The sequence below is a fragment of the Trichosurus vulpecula genome, chromosome 4 (genome assembly GCF_011100635.1).
Source record: "Trichosurus vulpecula isolate mTriVul1 chromosome 4, mTriVul1.pri, whole genome shotgun sequence".
NCBI lineage: Eukaryota > Metazoa > Chordata > Mammalia > Diprotodontia > Phalangeridae > Trichosurus > Trichosurus vulpecula.
In genome coordinates this window covers 332,731,680-332,753,720 of record NC_050576.1, presented here as the reverse complement: position 1 = coordinate 332,753,720, position 22,041 = coordinate 332,731,680, and the positions used below count along the sequence as shown (strand labels likewise).

General features: G+C 34.7%; 1 protein-coding gene across 3 annotated transcripts in view; it reads left to right on the top strand.

Annotated features, from left to right (window-relative positions):
• The window catches only part of DACH1 (dachshund family transcription factor 1), a 491,468-nt gene that overhangs the window by 251,193 nt on the left and 218,234 nt on the right, over positions 1–22,041 (top strand). For all 3 annotated transcript variants that reach the window (XM_036757384.1, XM_036757382.1, XM_036757383.1), the window contains exon 3: positions 14,402–14,563. In XM_036757384.1, the coding sequence (XP_036613279.1) occupies positions 14,402–14,563 (162 nt within the window). The remainder of the gene's footprint in view (positions 1–14,401; positions 14,564–22,041) is intronic.

The following is a 22,041-nucleotide window of genomic DNA, read 5'->3' as shown; positions in this document are numbered from 1 at the left end:
TTAAACATACTATCTCATTTGATCATCATTGCAAGCTTGTGATGACAATAGTAGAAATAATAAATCCTCCATAAAATTAAGGAAACAAAATTTCAAAGATATTAAGTGACTAACACAATGAGTAAATGACAGAGCAAAGACTCACAGTCAGATCTACTACCAAAGACTTGATCATTCTTTGTACCACACTGTTGTTGTAGTTAGGTGTTGATAGATAAGGTGGGAAAGATGAATTGGGTTCAGACTGTTGGAGACTTTAAATGCTAGTGCTAGGCTAGGACGTTTATCCATGGGGAAAATAGAGAAACACACTCTTAGTAAAACATTCACTTTTACTCTACCCTGTTCTTTCCACCAGAGGTGTCAAAGTCTCTGCCCAGAAACAGAAGGCAAAACTCTGCCACCCGAACCAGATGTAATTGGGAAATATTTAACAAAATAAATAAAAATTCAATACAGCAAAGACAGTGTCAATGTATGGTTTTCTAAGTCAAAATGCTACCCACAGGGATCCATTTCTATTTGAATCTGACACTGTGGCTCTACATTACCTTCCCAAACTGGAGAAAACTAAATCCCTCCTAACTCAGTCGTATTGTTTTGTTACTTTGGTTGAAGACAGATTGGAAGATAATTGAGAGTTGATTATAATTATGCCAATTAGGTCTACTTGAGCCATAAAGTCTTTATAGAATTTTCTGGTTTACCTCTATTGAATTATTTAATGATTTTTTTTCTTTTGAGACTGGATATAGAGGTTGTATATTGGGTAGAGTACTAGATGTAAAATCAGGAAGATTTGAATTTGAATCTTGCCTCAGACAATTATTAATTGTAACTCCAAGCAAGTCACTTCCAGTCTCAGTTCCCTCATCTATGATATGATGGTAAAAATAGCATTTACTTCACAATGTTGTTAGTATCAAATGAAGTAACAAATGTGAAATGCTTTGTAAACCTTTAAAACACTATAGAAATATTACCAATTATTATTATTACCTTTGATAATTGTAATGTCCAGTTTTGTTTCTTCAGTATTGATAATTTCACAAAGCAAAATTATCCCTTTCATCTTTTAAAGTGTCTTATGTTATCTTTAGTTATGAAATGATATACCATGTTAGGAAAAATACATATTAAATAGCTCTGTTTTGTTCTATAGAGTAAATTACAACAAATAATTGACATGGCAGCATTTTGAATTCTTTATCTATATATATTAGTTAATGTGTAACTTAATATATAGATGAAATATGTGTTTGTGTACACACACAAATGTGTGTGTGTTTTACCATGGAAAACTGCCTGCAAAAATCAACTTATTTCTTTCAAGGATAGCCTCAACATACATATAGATAGTATCATAAACAGCTTAAAGAGATTAGAAGGTAGGAATATGGTTCAAAATCTCATGGTGTCCTCTCATTCACTTTTTTGGGAGGGGTTAATAAAACTGTCTCTGATCTTTTTCATTGTTTTCAAATCTTCTCCTTTGAGACATCTTGAAGATCAATCTTTGCGTGCCTTTTAAATTGAAATGCCTCTACAGCAGTTTTTTTCCTAGGTTTATTTGTATGACCACGCTGTTTTTCCTTACTTTGCACTTTTTAAGTATCATTTCCCCTTCTTTTTATAGTACATCTAATATTGAATTGAGAGGTTTTTATTTTTGCTGAGGATTTTTTATCATTGTTATCCATTGTTATCATTTTAAGAAAGACTTCATTGATGAAGTGTGTTTTGAGCTGGGTCTTGAATGATGAGATAGCACATCACCAGATGGAGATTGGTGTGGGAAGTCATTCCAATTTGGCAGCGTTTGTGCTGAAACTACAAAGGAGGTGAGTTTTAAGTAAAATTTTAAGGATAGAAAGTGAATAGAAAAAAAAAATGATGAGTTTTGTTTGGAAATGGGAAATAAACGGCATAGAATAGATCAGTAATTTTGTATCACGGAGTACTTTGAAAATTGGGGGAGACTTAGGTAGGTAGGGCTCTTTGCTACCCTGATGGGTTTAGGACAAAATGAGGCATTAAGAGCATTAGGAGTGAGAAGGAAGAGTAGAAAGGAAGATTAAAGAATGACAAATGAAAAAATTGTCCAATTAACATATTTTACCTAGAGCTGGTCCTGTTACCATGTACTATAAAAACTGTTATGTACCCAAGCCTGCTAAGATTATCACTTCTGTAATCTCACTATTTTATGGGATAAACAGATTTGTGGCAAAGCAGGGTAATTTACTATCATTACTTTGAAGTACAAAAATCTGTGTTCTTGCATTTGCTTTACTAACTATGTGACTTTGTGCAAGTTACTTAACTTCATGAGTTTCAAATTCTTTATCTGAGGGGAAAAAAGGTTGTCATGAGGATTTACCATAATAATGTGTGTAAAAATCCCCAGTAAGATGACATTACAGAAAGAAAAGTCATCGTTCGTTTTGTAGAATGTGTTTCTCCAAGGAAACAATATATTCTGAGAATTTAGTTACAAGATTTGTGCCATAGGACTTATGTGTTGTTTGGGGAAAGTAACTGATGTTTACAACTGTGTTTTACTTTGGAAATGGATTTTACATTCCAAAAAGCTGACTCACAATTAAGCCTTTAGAACCATTTGTTCATAAATTGAGAGACCGCATATAATTTTGTCATTTATATGTTCTTAATTGGTGACTAGCTGTATATTAAAATTTGACTCCCTATCTAGATTTTAAATTCATTGAGCAGAGTATATTTTTTTGTTAATTAGCCCCTGGACATAGGGTCATGGATTTACTTTTGGAAGGGACCTGTGGAGGTCGTTTAGTACAAAATTGTTGATTTCAGAGGTGAGAAAATTTAGTCCTAGGTAAGTTAAGTGATTTGTTAAGCGATTCAGGCAGGCAGAATAGGGGCTCAAAGCTATGTCCTCTTACTCCATATCTAATACGCTTTCTATTATGCCACATCAGTACTACATTGATGAAGCTATGATCTTTTTTTTTTTTTTGCCAAGGGAAAAGAGAAAGTTTTTTAGGGATTTACCACAATGGGCTGTCTTAAGAAATCCCCCCCCTTGTGACGCCTGTTTCCACAAGCCGGCCAGATTCAACCTACTGAATTAGATTGAATCTGAGCACCTTCATGGAGGCAAGATGGAGATTATATACACAAAGCTTGTAGGAGGGATTGAGGGGTGGTCTGGGGTGACTAGAGGAGGGGTTTAGGGAGGGTCTTGAGGGGAAGTCCAAGGAGGGCAAGGTGAGGTAATGGGATTAAGGGTGGGAAGTAGCTGAACAACAAAGGGCGAGGCTAGGTAGAGATTTGGGCCTAATGATAATGTGAGGAATTTTTGGGAATCGAGGTTTGACCCATTATGGCCTGGTGCTGGATGTCCCTTCCCCTGCAAGGAGGATCTGGGAGTAAGCCTCAAAAAGGAACAAAGAAGGAATTTCTGTCCATTTTCCTTCTCGCTGACAATATAAATTAAACCAAGAGAAAGAGGGGATGGCTTTCCTCCAAAATGCTTGGAGAGCGAGAAGGGGTTTGGGTTAGGGAGAGGCTTACCTTCCGGTCCTGGCTGGAGAAGAACTTGAGATTAGCAGTTGTTCCTGGCCAACGCACCATATATGAAGAGGTAAAAGGTTGAGAGGTGCTCAACACCCCAAAATATTGACGCACCGGGTCCTGCCGAAAGAATTCTCAAGCCTTCTCAGCCAAGGGAAAAGACAAAGTTTATTAGGGATTCACCACAATGGGCTGTCTTAAGAAATCCCCCCCCCCCCCCCCCCCCCCCCCCCCCCCCCCCTTTGTGATGCCTGTTTCCACAAGCAGGCCAGATTCAACCTACTGAATTAGATTGAATCTGAGCCAATGAAGCTATGATCTTAACCATGTGTTGGTATTCTACTAGTGCAGATCTTTAAAAAATCCATCTTTTGCAGTTCTTATTTATGTCTATGCATAAATCTCGTAAGGATGATCTTAATATAAACTGAGACTTGTACATAATGTGGTCATTTAAAAATGATTTACACACAGATACTATATAGTTGAAAGATAATCTAACAAATATATTTAGTAATATTCTATCAGTATTAAGCCAGGCATAAAATAAGGAGACATATCCCTATCAATGTTTATATAAAACTGTCATTGAAGATATCCATATGGACGAAAAATTTCTTACAAGTGGTAAGGTTCTCCAGATATTCCTATTTGTCTTATATTTAATTGTGATGCATTTTGTTCTATTATTATATTCTATCACATATACTGCCCTCTAGTCAGTGAACTATATTAGCTCCCTATTGCTTTAAGGATCAAATATAAAATCTTCTATTTGACTTTTAAATGCCTTCACAATCTGGTCGCTTCCTACTTTTTCAGTCTTCTTACACTTTGTTCCTCTTCCCCCATCCCCTACCCATATATCTATAGTTCCATGACACTTGCCTCCATGTTCTTCCTCAAACAATATATTCTCTCTCCTGACTCCATACTTTTTCATTCATTGCCTAGGATGCTTTCTTTCAACAGCTCTGCCTCCTGGTGTACCAATATAACAACAATGCTACTTGCAGCTGCTGTGGGGGTGTAAGACCAATAACACTAGGACACAGGAGGGCTGCTAGCACAGAATCTTTGATCTGCTTTTCTAAAGAAAGCAACCTTAAAGGGGTCAACAATCTTACTTTAATCAAATACACACACACATATATTCATTTAGTTCAGGGAAAAAGTCAGTACCCTGAACTTCAGAGAAAATACATACAGAAATTATATAAACAGAGCAACTACAAACAGCAAAGACCAACAGACAGGGCTTCCAACTATCTGACCAAAAGCAATAGGTACATAGTTATCAGAGAGAGCAGCACCAACATCTGGGTTTTTCAAAGCCAGGGAGCTCATTAATGGCTACCCAGAGTCTTATCTGGCTACATCAAACAAACATTCCTCCAATGAGTGAGCCCCAAAGCAAAATGCTAGCCTCTGAGTATATATACCTTCTTCAGGGCCAGAGGGCAACACAACCCATAACCCAGGATCATGTGACTCAGGTTTCCATGTGACTAAGGTTCAAAGCAGGTCACATAGGCCTATTAAGGGAAAAGGAAGATCTTCAAATTGTATTAACATTAGCACCAACCAAACTATTTTTCAAAAGTTCATTTCTTTACACAACTTAGTGATTTACTCTACCTTTTAATGTTTGACCATGAAGAGAAGTGTTTGGCCTAAATTTGAGTTTGTCGAGTACCTCTAAAGAAATGAGATAGACCTTACCTTGTACCAATTAATCAGACCTGTGAAAATACTGTGATAGGCTATGCATGTATGTTATTTAATGAAGGCAGAAGGAAAAAGTAAAACAAATATCAGTTGTTGCATTGAGTCCGTTCTTCTGAGATTGAGAACTTTCAACTGAGTCATAATTAAAACTTTTAAAGCTGTTAATATATACTTCAAGCTGAACTTTGTGGTAATCTGTATGATTTGTCATCAGTAAGAAGTTTACTCCATAGCAATGACCATGAATTGAACTGAACTTTTTTGATAGCTAACTATACATTATCCCCAGTGCATGTTTGAACCAAATAACTATTTAAAGTATTAAGCTTCTAAATATGTCATGAGGGAGAAAAAGGTAGGTTTAAAGAAAAAAATATTTAATGCATATAATGTCTAGGCTAATTTTTTAATTCCTTTACTAACATTTTTATTGTGGAAAAACATACTTTATTCATCTGTGTTCGTTATATTGCTGTGGTTGAGATAATTTAATATTCCTGCCTCCCGCTAATCTTCTGGTTCAACAGAAGTAAACAATAGGTTTCATAAATTAAAAATACACTCTTCTGAACATGCTTCTAAAGATAAAAAAACCAGGCTGTAAACATTTATGACTGAAACAAACTAGATTGTTCAAATACTGCCATGATGTATCATGTATATCAATATGGCACTGATATCAGTTAGAATGCAAACAAGGTTTTAAATGATGTGCCCCTTCATTTCAGCTGGAGAATCCGCTTTACACCATCTGCCTATCAGATGGTTAGGAACCAGGACTGCGTATTAATGCCACATGTTCGATTTTCCTCCTTCTTGTAATGGTTAGATTCATATTGCTAATAGCTGTGCATGAGCACTGTCGATGAAATTTGTGTGACGGTGGAGTGATGAGATATTTATAAAGCTGCCTGTCTCACTGAATAATCAGCAGGAAGAATGCCAGACATAAACAGCTTATCAATTTCAGAGTATTAATGATAACTACCATTGAATGCAATGTACTGAGTATTTTGAATTTTGTTCTCCAAACTTTTCCCAAAATATTATGGGCCAGCAAATGCACTTGTTGCTGAAACAAATGCACCCTATAGTTCTTCTTGAAACTATGTGATTTCCCATTTAATTGTTTGGGAGATAAATTTTAGTATGGAAGAGGAAATACATACATATATGCATATGTACAATAATACATATATGTGCACACATCTGTAAATGAATGTTTTGCATGTATCCACCATGATCACTGAGAAAGCAAAAATCATAAGATTAAATCCTGAAAATGAATAAATGAACATACCTAGGAAGAATTTCTGGGTTTTTTAATGTCTCCATTTTTACTGCTCTTTGTAAGTCACAATGAAAGGGAACGGGATGATATTTTTGTATTCCTGTATATTTTAAAAAACAAGATACCACTCTTTGCCTTAAAATTTATGCATCCTCAACCCCCACCCCCTGCTTTCTTGTGTTATTTAAAGAGAACTAGTGGATTTATAGAACAGCAGAATACAAAGTACTGAAGATTTTGTGTTTATGTTGAAATGATAGGAATTACACTACTTTCATGAGGAATAACATTATCTAAGACTGGAGGCTGTCAAAATAATTTGCAGTATGCTTCTGCAATTCAAGAAGAGAAGTGATATAGACCCAGACTAGAGTTAAGAGTGCCCAAATAAGATGTCTTTCCAATAAAAGTGGATTTTATCTCTTAAAAGATAAATACCTACACTAAATTTAAAGTTCTGAATGTGTATCTGCAGAACCTTGTTTCTGTGTGGAACAAAGTTTAGATTTTATATTAATGGTTAGATTTTATAGTGATGATTCAAAAGAAGGTAGGAACATAAGATTGAAGTTAGAAGGAATCTTAGAAGTTATGTTGCTCAATCTCTTCATTTTATAAATGAGGAAACTAAACAAAGGATTTGTCAAAGGACATACACATGGTGGTTGGCAGGGCTAGGACTGGAACTTGGGTCCCCAAACTCAAAATCAATGCTCTTTCCACTGAACCATGTACTTTTGAGAAGAAAATACTATTTATTTTTAAACAAAATTTTGAATTCAAAATTCTTTCCCTCTTGCACCCACTGAGAAGGCGAGCAATATGATATCAATAATACATGTGAAATCATGCAAAATTCATTTCCATATTAGGTCTATCATGCCAAAAGAAAGCAGGAAAATAAAGAGAGAAAATATAATTCAATTTGTAGTCAGAGATCATTACTCTGGGGTGGATGACATTTTTTATCATGGGTACTTTGGAATTTTCTTCAACCACTGTGTTGATTAGCGTAGTTAAATTTTTCACAGTTGATCATCATTACTATATTGTTGCTACTGTACATGATAATCTCCTGGTTCTTCTCATTTCACTTTGCAACAGTTCTTATAGGTCTTCCCCTATTTTTCTGATGCCCTACCCATCATCATTTCCTATAGCACAATAGCACTCAGTCACAATCGTACCACACATTATTCAGCCATCCCCCAACTGATGGGCATCTCTTCAATTCCTAATTCTTTGTCACCATAAAAAGAGTTGCTATCAATATTTTTGGGCCTATGGGTCCTTTTCATTTTCTTTGATTTCTTTGGGGGTATAGAACTACTAGTGGAATTGATGGTTCAAAAGATTTGCACAGTTTTATAGCCCTTTTGGCATAATTCCAAACTGTTACCCAGATTGATTGGACAAGTTCATGACTCTACCAATAGTTCATTTATGTACCAAGGTTCCCTTATCCCTTACAGCATTCATTGTTATCATGTGAGTTGGTGCCTTACAGTTGTTTTAATTAGCATTTCTGAAATTAATTGTGATTCAGAGTATTTTTACCTAACTCTAGATAGCTTTGATTTCTTCTTCTGAAAACCACCTGTTCATATCCTTTGACAATTTATCAATTGGGGAATGGCTCTTAATTTTATAAATCTGACTCAGTTCCATATATTTCTGAGAAAAGAAGCCATTATCAGAGAAACTTCCTCTAAAATTTTTTGATATTATTTCATTGTCTATGGTACTTTTTATCAAAACATAATTTCCCTATTTAAATTATGTCTATTTTTGCTTTTGCTTTGTCTCAAATCATGATTGCTACCCTTGACATTTTTTTTAACTGAAGCATAAGAGAATCTGCTACAGCCCTTATTTTAACTTTCTGTAGGTGTCTTTCTGTTTTACGTGTGCCTCTTGTAAATAACATATTGTTGCATTCTGGTTTCCAATCCATTTTGCCATCAGCTTCCATTTTATAGGTGAGCTCATCCCATTCACGTTCACAGCTATGATTACTAACTCCATATTTACTTCTATCTTGTTTTCTTCTGTTTATACATTTTTCTCTCTTTATTCTTTCCCTCCTCAACAGTCTGTTTTACTTCCAGCCACTGCCTCCTTTAATCCATTTTCCCTTTTATCATCACCCCTCTCTTTTTCTTATCCAATTCCCCCACTATTAACCTATGTCTCAGAACTAATTATAGGCAACAGAGTTACTAGTCAGTACCAGGTGCACCGAGTGCCAGCAAAGAGTCCCTTATAATCTCTTTCTGACCAGTTTTCTGGCCCCCTTAATACTCTCTGGGCTGAGGGCTCCTACAGCTGTTGCTTCCACTTTGCAGCCACCTCCAATGCCCACTGCTGGTGCTGCTGCTGCTGCTGTGTGTTCTGGTCTGGCTCCCTTCTGGGTGTTTCAAACATCTATAGACCTCCTGAGTTGTCTTAGGCTAGAAAAATATCTTGGTCTGATCATTTGTTGGCTCTGCCACTCCAAAAAATCGATTTGAGGTATTATTTTAAAGTTGTTTGGAGGGGAAGGTTCAGAGAGTCTGGATGATCCACCATTGTGGCTCCCAGGTGAACCACATACTTTTGACCTGAACAATAAAATTATGTGCACTTTTTGTGTGCTGCCACTTTTATAACAGAGTATACAACTTAGCATGAATAGTTAGCTGAGTGCAATAATTCACAAAAGACTCAGTGTTAATGATACTTTTAAGTTCTTTAAGAGCCTAAATAGCTGAGATTTGTAATACCAATCAAGTTTGCAACAGGTTTGACATTTTAATGGAACAGAAAAATATGTATATAAAAATTAAAAAGCAAAATTTGGTAGATTGAGTAAAATGAAAGCAGGATTTTAATAATTTACATTTAAGATCAAGCCAGAAGTTGTTAGCTTTTTATATTGTATATCTTTTAACTCACATAGAAATTGCCTTTCTTATTCCATAGAACTAAAATGGAATCTAAAAGTATTTTTTATTCAAAGTCAGCTTTACATACATAAGGCAGGATAACTTTGAATGTTTCTTGTAAAGATCTATTCAGTCTTTTCAAAGACATTAGCTATAGTGTTCCAGGGTCAATTTAAAAAGAAAAGGAGAGGAACTATAGATGGTTGCATTGTATAATGAGTACAGGATGCTAACCTCAGTTCAAAGGTACACTGTCCCTTTTCAGTGACCCAATTTAGCTTCTATAAATATGTAATATATGACTTTATATCCTTCCTCTGATCTAAAAATACCATTGTGGAACTTCTGTGTTAAATTAAATATTTTATAAACCAGTGTTTTATCAGTGGCAAATGTGTTTTTAGAAATGCGCTTCTGAAGTTTGTGCTTTACCACTTAAAGAATTTGGTCTCTGCTCCTTTTACTGTGAGAATAAGTTATGTTTTGTGCCACAGTTCTGTTCAGGACCATTTTTCATCTACTGGAACAGGACACAATGTTAGGTTCTTTAAGGAAAGGAAATAATATTTAGTTAAGCAAAATAGAAATTAAAGGTTAATTTCTTCTTAGAAGAGGGACCATTCATTTAGTCAACAGTTTTATACCAATTTCATTAAATGCAGAAACCCAGTCTGAACATTATAATTAGCTACCATAATCTGAATTGCTAAATCACAGAATCAGATTGTAAACTCCTTGAGGGCAAGTCTGTGTGTTATTTCATATTTATCTACCTAGCACCATGTCTCATACATAGCGAGCCTACAGTGATTTTAATTGAATTGAATGGTTTTTAATTTTGATTTTTTTTTGCAAGATGGAATCTTTCAAATCATATAATTCTCAAACATCTCATTTTGAAGATTACGAAATGAACTCCAAAGAAGTTCCATCACTTGCCCAGTATCACACAAATAGTTGGTTGCTTTGTTGGTTAAAGACTGATTCTCATGACTTTCAGGCCATTGTTTTCTACTTGAGACTACTGAGCCACCTTTCACTTTTTCCTTTATCTTCATGGCTTTATGTAATAATTTGTTATAAAATGTGTGATACCATACCCAAATACCTCTTAACTTGGTCTCTTTTCCAGTCACATAGAGACCACCCTAATTCAGGTCTTCACCAACTCTCACTGTACTAGTTTAATAGTAGTATCCCTAGTTCCCTCAACTCTACACATGCCTCTCTCCAATTCCTCCTTCACAGGGTTACCTAAATAATCTTCTTAATTGACATGTTTAATCATGTCATTCACCTACACAGAAACCATTATTTTCTTCCTCTTTTCTAGCAGTCACAATACAAATTCCTTAGCCTGATATTTACACTCATCTATTTTCTGGCTTTTGCTTACCTTCTCAACCAAAGTTATTTTTTAAGAATTGTATTTATTTTATTTTCAATTTTTGGAATAAAAAAGCATTTTCCATAACAGAGTATAATTTTAAAAGATGATTTCATGTGAAACTGAAAATCTGTTATGTACAACTTGCAATTCCTTTTAAATATATATTAAAGTTACCAGGTAAATTTCTTTTTTTCCTTCTTTTTTTTCTTCCCTCTCTTCCCCCTCCGTAGAGATTGCTTAGAAACAAATGTGTGTGTGTATGTGTGTGTGTATAAAATCATTCTATCATACTTTTATTCATTAGTTCTTTCTCTGAATGCTGATAGCATCTTCCTTCATATATCCTTTGTAATTAATTTGGGTATTTACAATAGTGAAAATGACTTATTCACTCAAAATTTTTCTTAAACCAATATTGCTGTTACTGTACACAGTGTTGTCTTGGTTCTACTCATTTCACTCTTCATTATTTCATTCCAGTCAATAACAATAATAATTCATATTTGCATGGAACATTTTACAAAGCATTTTTTGAAAAATCAACCCTGTGAGCTAGGCAGGACAATTATTAACTCAATTTCACAGATGAGGAAACTGAGACTCTATGAAATAGTTAAATGACTCTTTAAAGATCACACAGAGAGCTATGGTTGGACTTGAATGTACACTTCATTAAGTCAAGTCCTGAAAAAAAAGAAAGAAAAAACACTAATAGAGCCCTGGAGTCAGGAGGACCTGAGTTCAAAACTGGCCTCAGGCACTTGACACTCAATAGCTGTGTAACCTTGGGCATGTCACTTAACCCCAATTGCCTTGCCTTCCCCTATCCAAAAAAGAAGGAAAAAGAAAAACAAAGTCAGGTCCCATGCTCAGTCCACTAATTGTTCACCAAATCATGTGGCCTTTTTGAATTCATCCAGGATGTTTGTCTCCTATGCCTGTAATTCATCCTGCTTCATTTCTTTCTGTTTGTATATTCTTGCTTTTCTACAAATACTCAACTCAAGTTCCATCTTCCACCTCCGTGGGACCTTGCCCTGACTTCTCAAGCTGAAAATATTTTCTCCCTCTTCCAATTTTCTTTGAGGTTTCTGCCTGGATTTCTCCTTTGGCCTGATCACCCTCCACATTGTACGATGCTTATGTTTGTACAGGTGATAGCCTCCTTGGTAGACTCTTAAGTTTGAAAGCAGAATGGCATCATTTTTTTTTATCTTTGTGTCTCAGTACCAAATGTAGTACTTTGTACATAGTAGATATTTGATAAATATTTACTAAATTGAATTCCTCTTCACATAGTTATACTAATGTTCAATTCACTTCAATCCAATTCAACATGCATTTATTGTGTCAGTTATGGTCAAGGTAATGGATTGAGTTTTGGGAATACAGAATTGGGGGCGGGAAGGGACTTAAATCTTGTCTCTGAAGGAAATTACAATCTATTATAGGAGAAATACATACATATATATATATATATATATATATATATATATATATATATATATACATACACATATACTGCAATAATTAAAAGTTCATGATTATGCTCGTAGGAGCAGGCAAACAAACAGGTGAGTTTTAAGACAATAAGGAGACCTGGTTAGCACTATGAGAGAAAGTACCAAAGAGAAGGGGGCATTTGATCTTGGCCTTTAAGCAAGAAGATTTTTAAAGACAGAAGTAGAGGAATGCTATACAGAATGGCACGAGGGGAGAATAGCATCAGAGAACAGTGAATAGTTTAGGCTGGCTAGTGCACAGGATAAGAAACAAGGCTATGAAGGTATATGTTGTAGACAGATTATAAAGAGTCTTGAAAGCCTCCTTCAAGAGTTTTTATTGTATTTGGCAAACATTGGGAACCCACTAAAGGTTTTTGAATGAGGGGGGTGATGGTAAATGATCAGAGTAATTCTTTAGAAAAGTTACTCTGGCCTCATTGGGAAAGAAAGAGTGAAAAGGAAGATGGGAAAAGACAGAGGTGAGTCAAAAGGGTGTTACTATAAAACAAAAGCAATGGCAGCTTTCACTACAGTGAGTGCAATGAGAGTAGAAATTAAGAAACAGATGCAGAAGTTACTGCAGAGTCAAATTCAATATGACTTGACAAACAATTAGTTTGACGAATGAGGATAAAAAAATAAAAAGATTAAGATCATAGTTTGAGCATTAAAAGGGGAGTCAGGGATCATCTGGTGATCCCCAGGTTTTAGAGAGGAGGAAGATGGGGCCCAGAGAGCTTAAACAATTTGTCCAAGGTTTACTCAAGATGTAGAGGAAAGTTCTGAATATGGGTTATCCAGTTTTGATCCAATGCTCCAGTTTACTCTATGCTAAGATGATATCTTTAAGGCTAGGAAAATGGAGGTGCCACCAATAAAAACAAAATAATTTGGAAAAGGGTGCAAGCTTTTGGGGGAAGATGTTGAGATCAGGTTTGGACTTGCTCAGATGAAACAATTGCTATTTTCTATCAAATAAATTTTATAGAAGTGGGTGTTGTTAATAGAGGAAATATTCTAGTATAGAGGAAGAAAGATTAGTGAAAGGGAGCAGTGTTAGAGTATTAAGACCTGAGTTTGAGTTCTGACTCATGCACTACTTCCCAGAGAAGTCATTTTACCTAGGTGTGCTTGTTTCCTCTCTGTAAGATGGAAATAATAGTAATACTTGCAGTCCCCTAGCACACATAATTATTTTGAGGAAAACATTTTGCACACTTTAAAGAAACACATAAACATTTCCCCTTCTGATTCTAGGTTCATTAACTAACTTTACTGGATAGTTTCTGAGAGGTATGATTAGTTCTAATTATGGTGGAGTGCAAAAAGGAAAGGACTGCTTAATTTCAAGGCAGCCTGCTGAGAATAAAAATCTGTCAGAAAGAGAAATTACTAGAGGAATATAATAAGAAGAAATAGATACCAAGAAACAAACAAATGAAAAATAAGGATATAGGCAAAAAATCTAAGCTCAACCTGGATTCTAATACAATCATAGACTTTTATGGCAGAAAGTTATTTTACAATTCATTTCACCTACCACCTTATTTTTACTGGAGAATCTGGAGGTCAAGAGAAAATATATGATTTAACCAAGGTCATAAAACTAGGTAGTGTCAAAAGTAGGCCTAAAAGACATTTACACCGTGATTGATACCCAATCCAGTGTTCATCATCCAATTTAATGCAGTACTTATTAAGAACCTGAGTTTGACAAAGAATATGTCAGTTACTATACTAGGTGCAGGGATAAAAAGACAGAGACAAAAACCCCCTGCCCTCAAGGAATTTATGCTCTAAGACTAAATTTGCTAATTGCTCAACTTGGCATAACATACTCTGAGACTGTACACAACATACGGTTGGGCTGCCCTGAATTGCATTGGGATAGGGTTGATTTTTTTTTCAATATGAAAATTGATATCTACATAAAAAGTTACTTTAAAAACTTGAACTCATATGGAGGAATGATACTGTAATTTACGTTATATTCCACTTCTATTTTTAATAGGTCTCACAGCAGCAGCTGCAGCGGCTGCTGCAGCTACCAATGCTGCCATAGCAGAGGCAATGAAGGTGAAAAAAATCAAATTAGAAGCTATGACCAACTACCATGCCAGTAATAACCAGCATGGAGCAGATTCAGAGAATGGAGATCTGAATTCAAGTGTTGGTAAGTGCTAGGAAAAATAGGTTTCATTCAAATATCTGTATTTCCAGTTATAACTACTTTTTTTTTTTTTACCCTGAAACAAAATATCTATCAGTCCCTGGAAAACATTTATTCTTTTAGCTTGAGAAATTCTTGGCACGTTTTAAAGGTACCATGTTGTTTCTGTAGCAACAGGTATTTTAAGAGAATACTAAACATGATGATTTTCATCATATGATTTTTTTCTTTTTCAGCATACAGTGGTAGGCACTAGTTAATATTTTTTTCAGGAAAGAACTTTGATTGTGCAGAATTCATTTTTCAAAATACAGGTAGAGTGACAGATGAATATGTCAAAGAAAAATTTAACCTTGTTTCTCAATGTACTGAATATTGACTAGGTATTTCAGTGCAGTACAGATAGTTGAGAGCAGAACATTCTACCCTTCCATATGTGTCTCATAATAAAAACTCACATTGATGATAAATTATTGGCTCATATAAACAATGCTGAATTCTCTTTTCTATACCATCTTTCTACTCCCTTTTTGTTGTTGATGTTCAGGGAGTAAAAAGGATGAACAGATGACTTATTAAGCCAAAATTGTGCCAAAAATAGCTGTTTCACTTCATGGAATATTGATTCAACTATTTTTTGATGAGGGGTTGCAGGTAGGGACAGGTAGTTTGCTTTGTTAAAATGAACTTCAAAGCTGGACTAACTTTTTTATTGATGATATCTTGAAATCAATGTTAGTGGAGTAAAATAATATTTTTCTGCCATTGTATCATACCAGTTCCTTTTATCATATTGAAACAGTGTTAATAAAATAATTTAACAAGAGAAATGTAGAGACTGAAAGATAGGCTCAAATATTATATTCAACTGATATGCTTATAGGAATGAAATAGCTTGTGACCGTTCAATTAAATTCTCTTTTTCATATGCTATAACCATTTTATAGATTATTGTAAAGATAACCAGCTGCTGCCTACTTTCCATCATTTAAATACAGTTCTAGTCTTCTGAATATATACAGTGTATTGGAGAAATAAATACTCTTGCAACTTTTGCCTTAAAACATTTGTCCTATACCAAACACAATCATTAGTAATGGTAAGTAATTTTGAAGCACATATACACGATGAAAACCCAGGTGATGACAAAGCCAGTGGTAAGGAAACAAAACAAAACAAAACAAAGACATAACAATATTGCCTTCAGTAGGCTCAATAAAAACAGATAGGGACAGAAAGTAATGAGTTTTCCTTGGGCAAACCTTAAAGGCAGAGATTCTTGGAGATCATGGGAATTGAGGAAAAATAAAAAGAAACATTAATACTTATTTTTATATAAGATTCCTGGTGGAAAGATAGAGGGAGTGGGAAGTTATCCAGGCCAGAGATCTTATATGCAAATTCATTCTTTATAAACATTTTAAAATAAATTCATAAAAATGTAAGAAGCATAATTCCATATATTTTTAGAACTAGTACATACAAATGTAGTCTTTAGGTTTATGCTACTAAGTATACAATTGTTTTGTTTATTAGAGTTAATGATTCATAGTCAAAAGATAATTTTTTTCTACCAAACAATACTAGTCTTTAAAAGAATAGAAAAACAATAAACATGTTATGTGTAGGCAAATCTTGGAGGAAGGAGTAAGAGGTTGATATAAAACTTTTTAACAATTGAAAAACAGAAATTCAGGAAACATAGCCCATAGATCTGTGATGGAACCTACGTAAGCAGCAGAGTAGGAGGTAGCTTGGGAAGCAGAATGTGTAGAAGGTGAATAGGCTTGTGCTTGGGACAATAGCAGTGGATGGACTCCAGAATTGGGGTAGAAACAGTGGATATAACTCCTAATAGGGAGTTGGATGTAATAATAATTTTAAAAATCGATACCCTATTAAAGTACCACGATTTTGGTTTATTGACCAAATTCTACTTAGGTAGTATACTAAATTTTTTTTCTCTCTTCCTTTTTGGCAACAGTCAGCACCAATATGAACCATAAGCAGGTGCATACATGGCTAGCCACCTAGCAAAGCTGGATAATGCCTAACTTCTGAAATTGTCAGCATAGGTGCTTTTCTTGAGCTGTACATGACCTATGTTAATGAGAGACATTAATCTGAATGTAAATTTGTGGAGGTGTTGTGTTGGTCAGGGGCATTGATTATGATCAACACTATTATCAATATTTATTGAATGAACTGAGATTAGTTCTAAATATAAGAAGTGAAATGTACAGGTATTACCTTCTTTGATTATAGCCCATAATCCTTCTGGTTTCCTGATCTCAGAAGAATTAAAGTAATGTTTCGCTGTTTTTTTTAATGGAACAAATTATTTTATAGTTTTTTTTTTCACTGTGATGAATTCTGGTATAGTGCATACACAATAGTTTTTCTTAGTAATAGAGAATTTTTAGGATTCATATGCATAGCATGTTAAATGCTACTATTTATGGACTATCATCAACCATGTCTATGTTTCATGAACTAAAATTTTGATCCCTACAACTCAAACTTGATGGTTGGCTGTGAAGAATCCAGGGAAAGCTATGCTGTCAAGGTAACCACACTGACTTGATATTCCAAATATCTGTGGAGGCTCTCTATATAGTCTGCTCAAAGTGTCACTTAAGACAAAAAGTTTTGAGCTTTCTGCTTATTTGATTATGATTTTCCTTTCTATGTATTCTGATTTTTAGATCATCAGTTTTACTCTATCAATCATTTTTAAACAGTATATTTTTGAATTGGTAGAAGTCTGGAGTATGGCTACCTTTGGAGTTAGGAAGGTCTAGGTTCAAGTTGCACCTCTGACCAATTCTAGCGTACTATCCACGGGCAAAACATGCTTACTATCCATGGGTAAGGCACACTTCCTATCTATGGGCAACACACAACCTTTCAGTGGCTCAGGCAACTCTCTAGATAAAAAATTTCTGAGAAGTTGCATTCTTCATGAGTAGAGATTCCATACCAGAAAGTACTGCACACTGATGAAATCACAGAAAAAAGACTGACTAAATGAACCTCAAGAGAAGGAAGCATTCATATTAACATTATTCATGTGTCTATAGATATAATGTTTATATATGAATCATTAACATGCACACATATATACAGATATGTGGATATATATATATATATATAGAATTCCTAAATGAGGAAATTCTCCCTTCTGCTATAGGTCAGTACTTTTTTTTCAGTTTATAGTCCTAGAAACTTGAATAGAACTCTGAGAGATGACACAAAGCTAGTTAAGTATCAAAAGTAGGATTTGAATTGAGGTCTTCCTGACTCTGAGATCAGCTCTTCATCCACCACACCACAGCTACCTTCCCCTCTCCCCCCGCCCTTTCCATACAATAAGGTGTGTCTATGTATGTTCACTAAACATGTGTGTATGTATGTATGCATAAATGTACAGAGTATTAAATGAAAGGGGAAAATCATTATCATGCAGCAGAAGGTAGTTCTACATAGGATAAAATTGTTGTTCATAGTGATTATCCCTAGGATACCATCCAGTTTTAAGATCTTATAATTCTATAATCTTGTATAGCAAATTACAAAGTCGTCCTTAACATGAGCCTCTTCCCTATCCTCTTCATCCAAGTGACCCATCTCTAAGGGTTTATCATCTCCATCCAAAGACTATAAGGTGTCTAAAATCTGCCAAAAGCTCATCCTGTCTGATGGGTTACTATAAATAGATGAATAAGCATTCATCATGTTATGTTCCAGGCATTAATTATGGTAGGTGCGAGAGATATCAACACCAAAACCAAATAGTCTCTTCCCTCAAGTAGCTTGCATTATATTAGGGGAAATTATGTACATAAATAAATATATACAAAATTCATATCAGATAAACATTAGGTAGTTTTGAGAGACAGGGCATTTAGGAGGTAGGAGAGGGCTTTTGGCACAAATTACACCCCTCATCTGGGGCCTCTGTTTGGTATTTGCCTTAGAGATTAAATTTCATAAGGACTAGTTCGTATTTATTTTAATATCTTTTAATTATATATAAACTAGAATTGTTTGAAACCTGATGCTTAAAGATTAGACAGGTAAAAGAGTTGAAGGAAACCTGACCCTTCTGGGTAATTATTTTATATCCCTAATTTTAAAAGATAACCTTGAGCTCACATCTTCCCAACAGAATGAACACTTTACAAAAAAGGACCCCTGGTTGGATCAAAGTGAGGCATTAGCACACTGAATAAAATATATGGCCATGACGCCTTTCTCCCCCATCCACAATCAATTGGATTCTTTTAGTTTAATATTTACTTGCTAAGATGAGATGCTAGTCTGCATGGTGATAAACAGTCTGCTACTGGCATCTGAAGGTGACCTGTCAGTTCATATGGACAAATCTCCTGCTTACTGAAATGTACAAAATAAATCATTAAAGCAGGCAGGTGCTCATTCCCAGATTTAAATCACCATAGATTTATGATTTGAATTAATGCTTCATTTGGTCATAGAAATAGATGCTGAGACAAATGATATGCACTGGTTGGGGCTTCCATACTGTAGCCATCCTAATATTGATTACTGAGATGTCTTTGCAATCTCTTGTTTATATCAAGTACTGTCTTGTGACAGGTTGGCTGATATGAGGTACATTGCAGATAAGAAGGAAAAATGTCCTGGATTCTTTTTAGTGGCAACACTACCCATAACATGTGAGCTAGACAAATTACCGTTTTTTGTTTTAAAAACTAATAGGCATTAGCCAACTTTTGAAATTGTTCTGCTTCTCGATCTTTGGACTGCTAAATGCCAGACTTAAAAAAAATGTACTTTTGGGTCAACTTTGACATTGCTTGAGGCAGTTTATAGCTATTTTTGTGAGTTTATATTTCTGCATGTGTATTTAGGAATTATGTATATAATAATGACATTTTGATTTATCCTTAATTATTTTAATGTAAATACAAGAAAATTGAATTTAATTCTAAATTTAAATATTACAAAATTATATAGTATCTCTTAATAGTTTCATCATTATTTAAACACTTGCTAGATCTAATATCTTACTCCATTAACCAGTGACATCAAAGGAAAACCTCTCTAACCGTAAATATGTGGAAAAAAACACTCCCCCAAGCACAATGTTTTGTGGGCTTCAATTTACCAAAGAAGCAGGAAAAGACCACATTTTTGCTTCCCTTAACATTTTATATAATGAAAACACTATGTACACAGTTTAAAGAATACTCTAAGGATTTGAGAGGACCTTTGCCACTAGCTAATATCTGACTCATAGAACTGGTAAACAGCTATCAACAATAGTAAATTGCTTGCTTCGTAGGAAATGAGTTCATATCTATTCAAAATGTGATCTCAAAACAGATGTCCCAAGAAAATCTCATTGTTTAAACTATAGCCATAACCTCTAAACTGCTGTTATTTCTTCAAGGAAGTGAAGCAATCTTAAAGACTGGTGTTTTCTCTTTCTGGATACTTCAGATACACAGAGTTCTATGAATATAGACTTAGTTGAAAGTTCAGGAACTCAGATTTTCTAATGATTCTTTTGCATGTACAAACACCAGCAACATCTAAATTGACACCTGAATTCTAGTACTGAAAAAAAAAAGAACCCAGCCTATAATTAGAAGTTAACAATTGCCCTCCTTAATGTTACTCCCCTCTGCCCAATTTTCCCCTCTCCCACCCATCCCCACACCTTCCCTTGCTCAGCTGACCTCCCTACCTCTTTTCATTTATTTCTTCTGCAACAGAAAAGTACAAACGAGAGTCATTTCCTTTCTATAAACACACGTGTCTCTTTGGAAGGAAAGAATTACTTTTACGGTTTGAGGAAAAAGTCTTGGAGACCTTGAGAAAGCAAATAAAAGGAAGCTAAGAATGCAGGCCACTGAGCTCAGCTCTGCATTTGCTCATCGGATCCTCTGCCTTGGCAATGTTAATGAACCTCAAATCCTCCCTATAATTAGATGAGGGAATTGCTTATATTTTCAAACAGATGATGCTGCTATAATGAAACGATTGACAGGGAATTTAAGAGTGTCTACAGTAGTCATTTGGTTTCTGTTAAAAAAAAGTTTAAAAAGAAGATTGGCTTTAGACACAGGTCCTAGGAGAGGTAGTAATTTACATAGCATGCTATGACAGGTGTCTTTGTGTAGTAAGGAAATAAAATGGAAGAAGAGAGAAATGATGGGCAGGTATAGCAATTTTTTGGGGAGGGGGTGTCCTATGCTTATTCTGCTTAGGTTCTTTAAAAGGGGCCGAGACTCAAGAGATGGATCCGGATTGAGTGCACAGCTGTAACTGCTGATGAGCTAATTGCTCCTTATCTCTCAGCCCCATTCATCTTCATTTTTTACCAATTACTGAGAATTATCTGTGTTCTCAGTTGGATATGAGAGTTAATCCTTTTTGGTTAAGCTGGCAGTACTGTGAGCAGATTCCAAATCGTAGGGTGAAAAAGCCAGAGCAAGCTTGCTCTAAAAATGTCTCCAGTTCAATTACAGTATCACTGATTCATAAGAAATTTGCTATTGTTTAACAGATTAAACACAGAAAAGTTTTTTTTCAAAAAGAACTTTATACATGTTTCTTTAGAGAACCTAAAATTGATTTTTACTATTTCTTTTCCTACACTGTGATTAAACTCTGTCTTTTATAGCATATAAATGACTAATACAAAAATTGCAAAAAGACCACTGAGTTTGGCCAAAGATCATTCAACAACTTTAATGAAAAAAATATTTCAGAAATTATGTGATATTTTCAGATGTAACCATAATTTGTTAATGTCCTTAATATCTTTGGTTTCATAAACCTTCAGGAAAGGTTTATCCAAATATATGTCTTATCACAAATGTCACATTGGTAGAACATTAATGGAATGCCATATACATATTTCTTGCTAGTGTAGAAACTCCCATTGTTTGTAGTTCAACTGAACGTAAGTAGGCCATATGTTAAACATCATTTCCTTTTGCTAAAAGATATCTCTAAATCTTGACATATAATGCAGTATTGTTTATACCCAATTTAAAAGTTTATAGTTATCTGCCCTTATATCATTAAAAAAAACTTCTTAATAGTGAACATTTCAAAGCTTGTAGGATCACTGTTGTTATGCTCTTCACTATTAAAGTTTCAAAACAATACATTCTATTGTTCGATATGAAAATTAATTACTAAGTTTTGGAAGGATAATCAGAGAATCTGTTTCTACATCTAGTAATTAATAGTATTATGGAAGTCTTGCTTGAGATATGCCAAAGACTGAATTCTATAGTTTAGTAATCAATACTTTTCAATGGACACAACAGCAGGGTTAATAGCTTCTCTTTTTATTAAGGTTGTAGGTGAATCATAAATTTCTTATAAATTTTTATTTTCCCATGTAATTTTCTTTTCATTATATACTCCAATTAAAAAATACTTTTTCTAATTGTGTAATTGGATGGAAGTTGTACTTGGCTGGT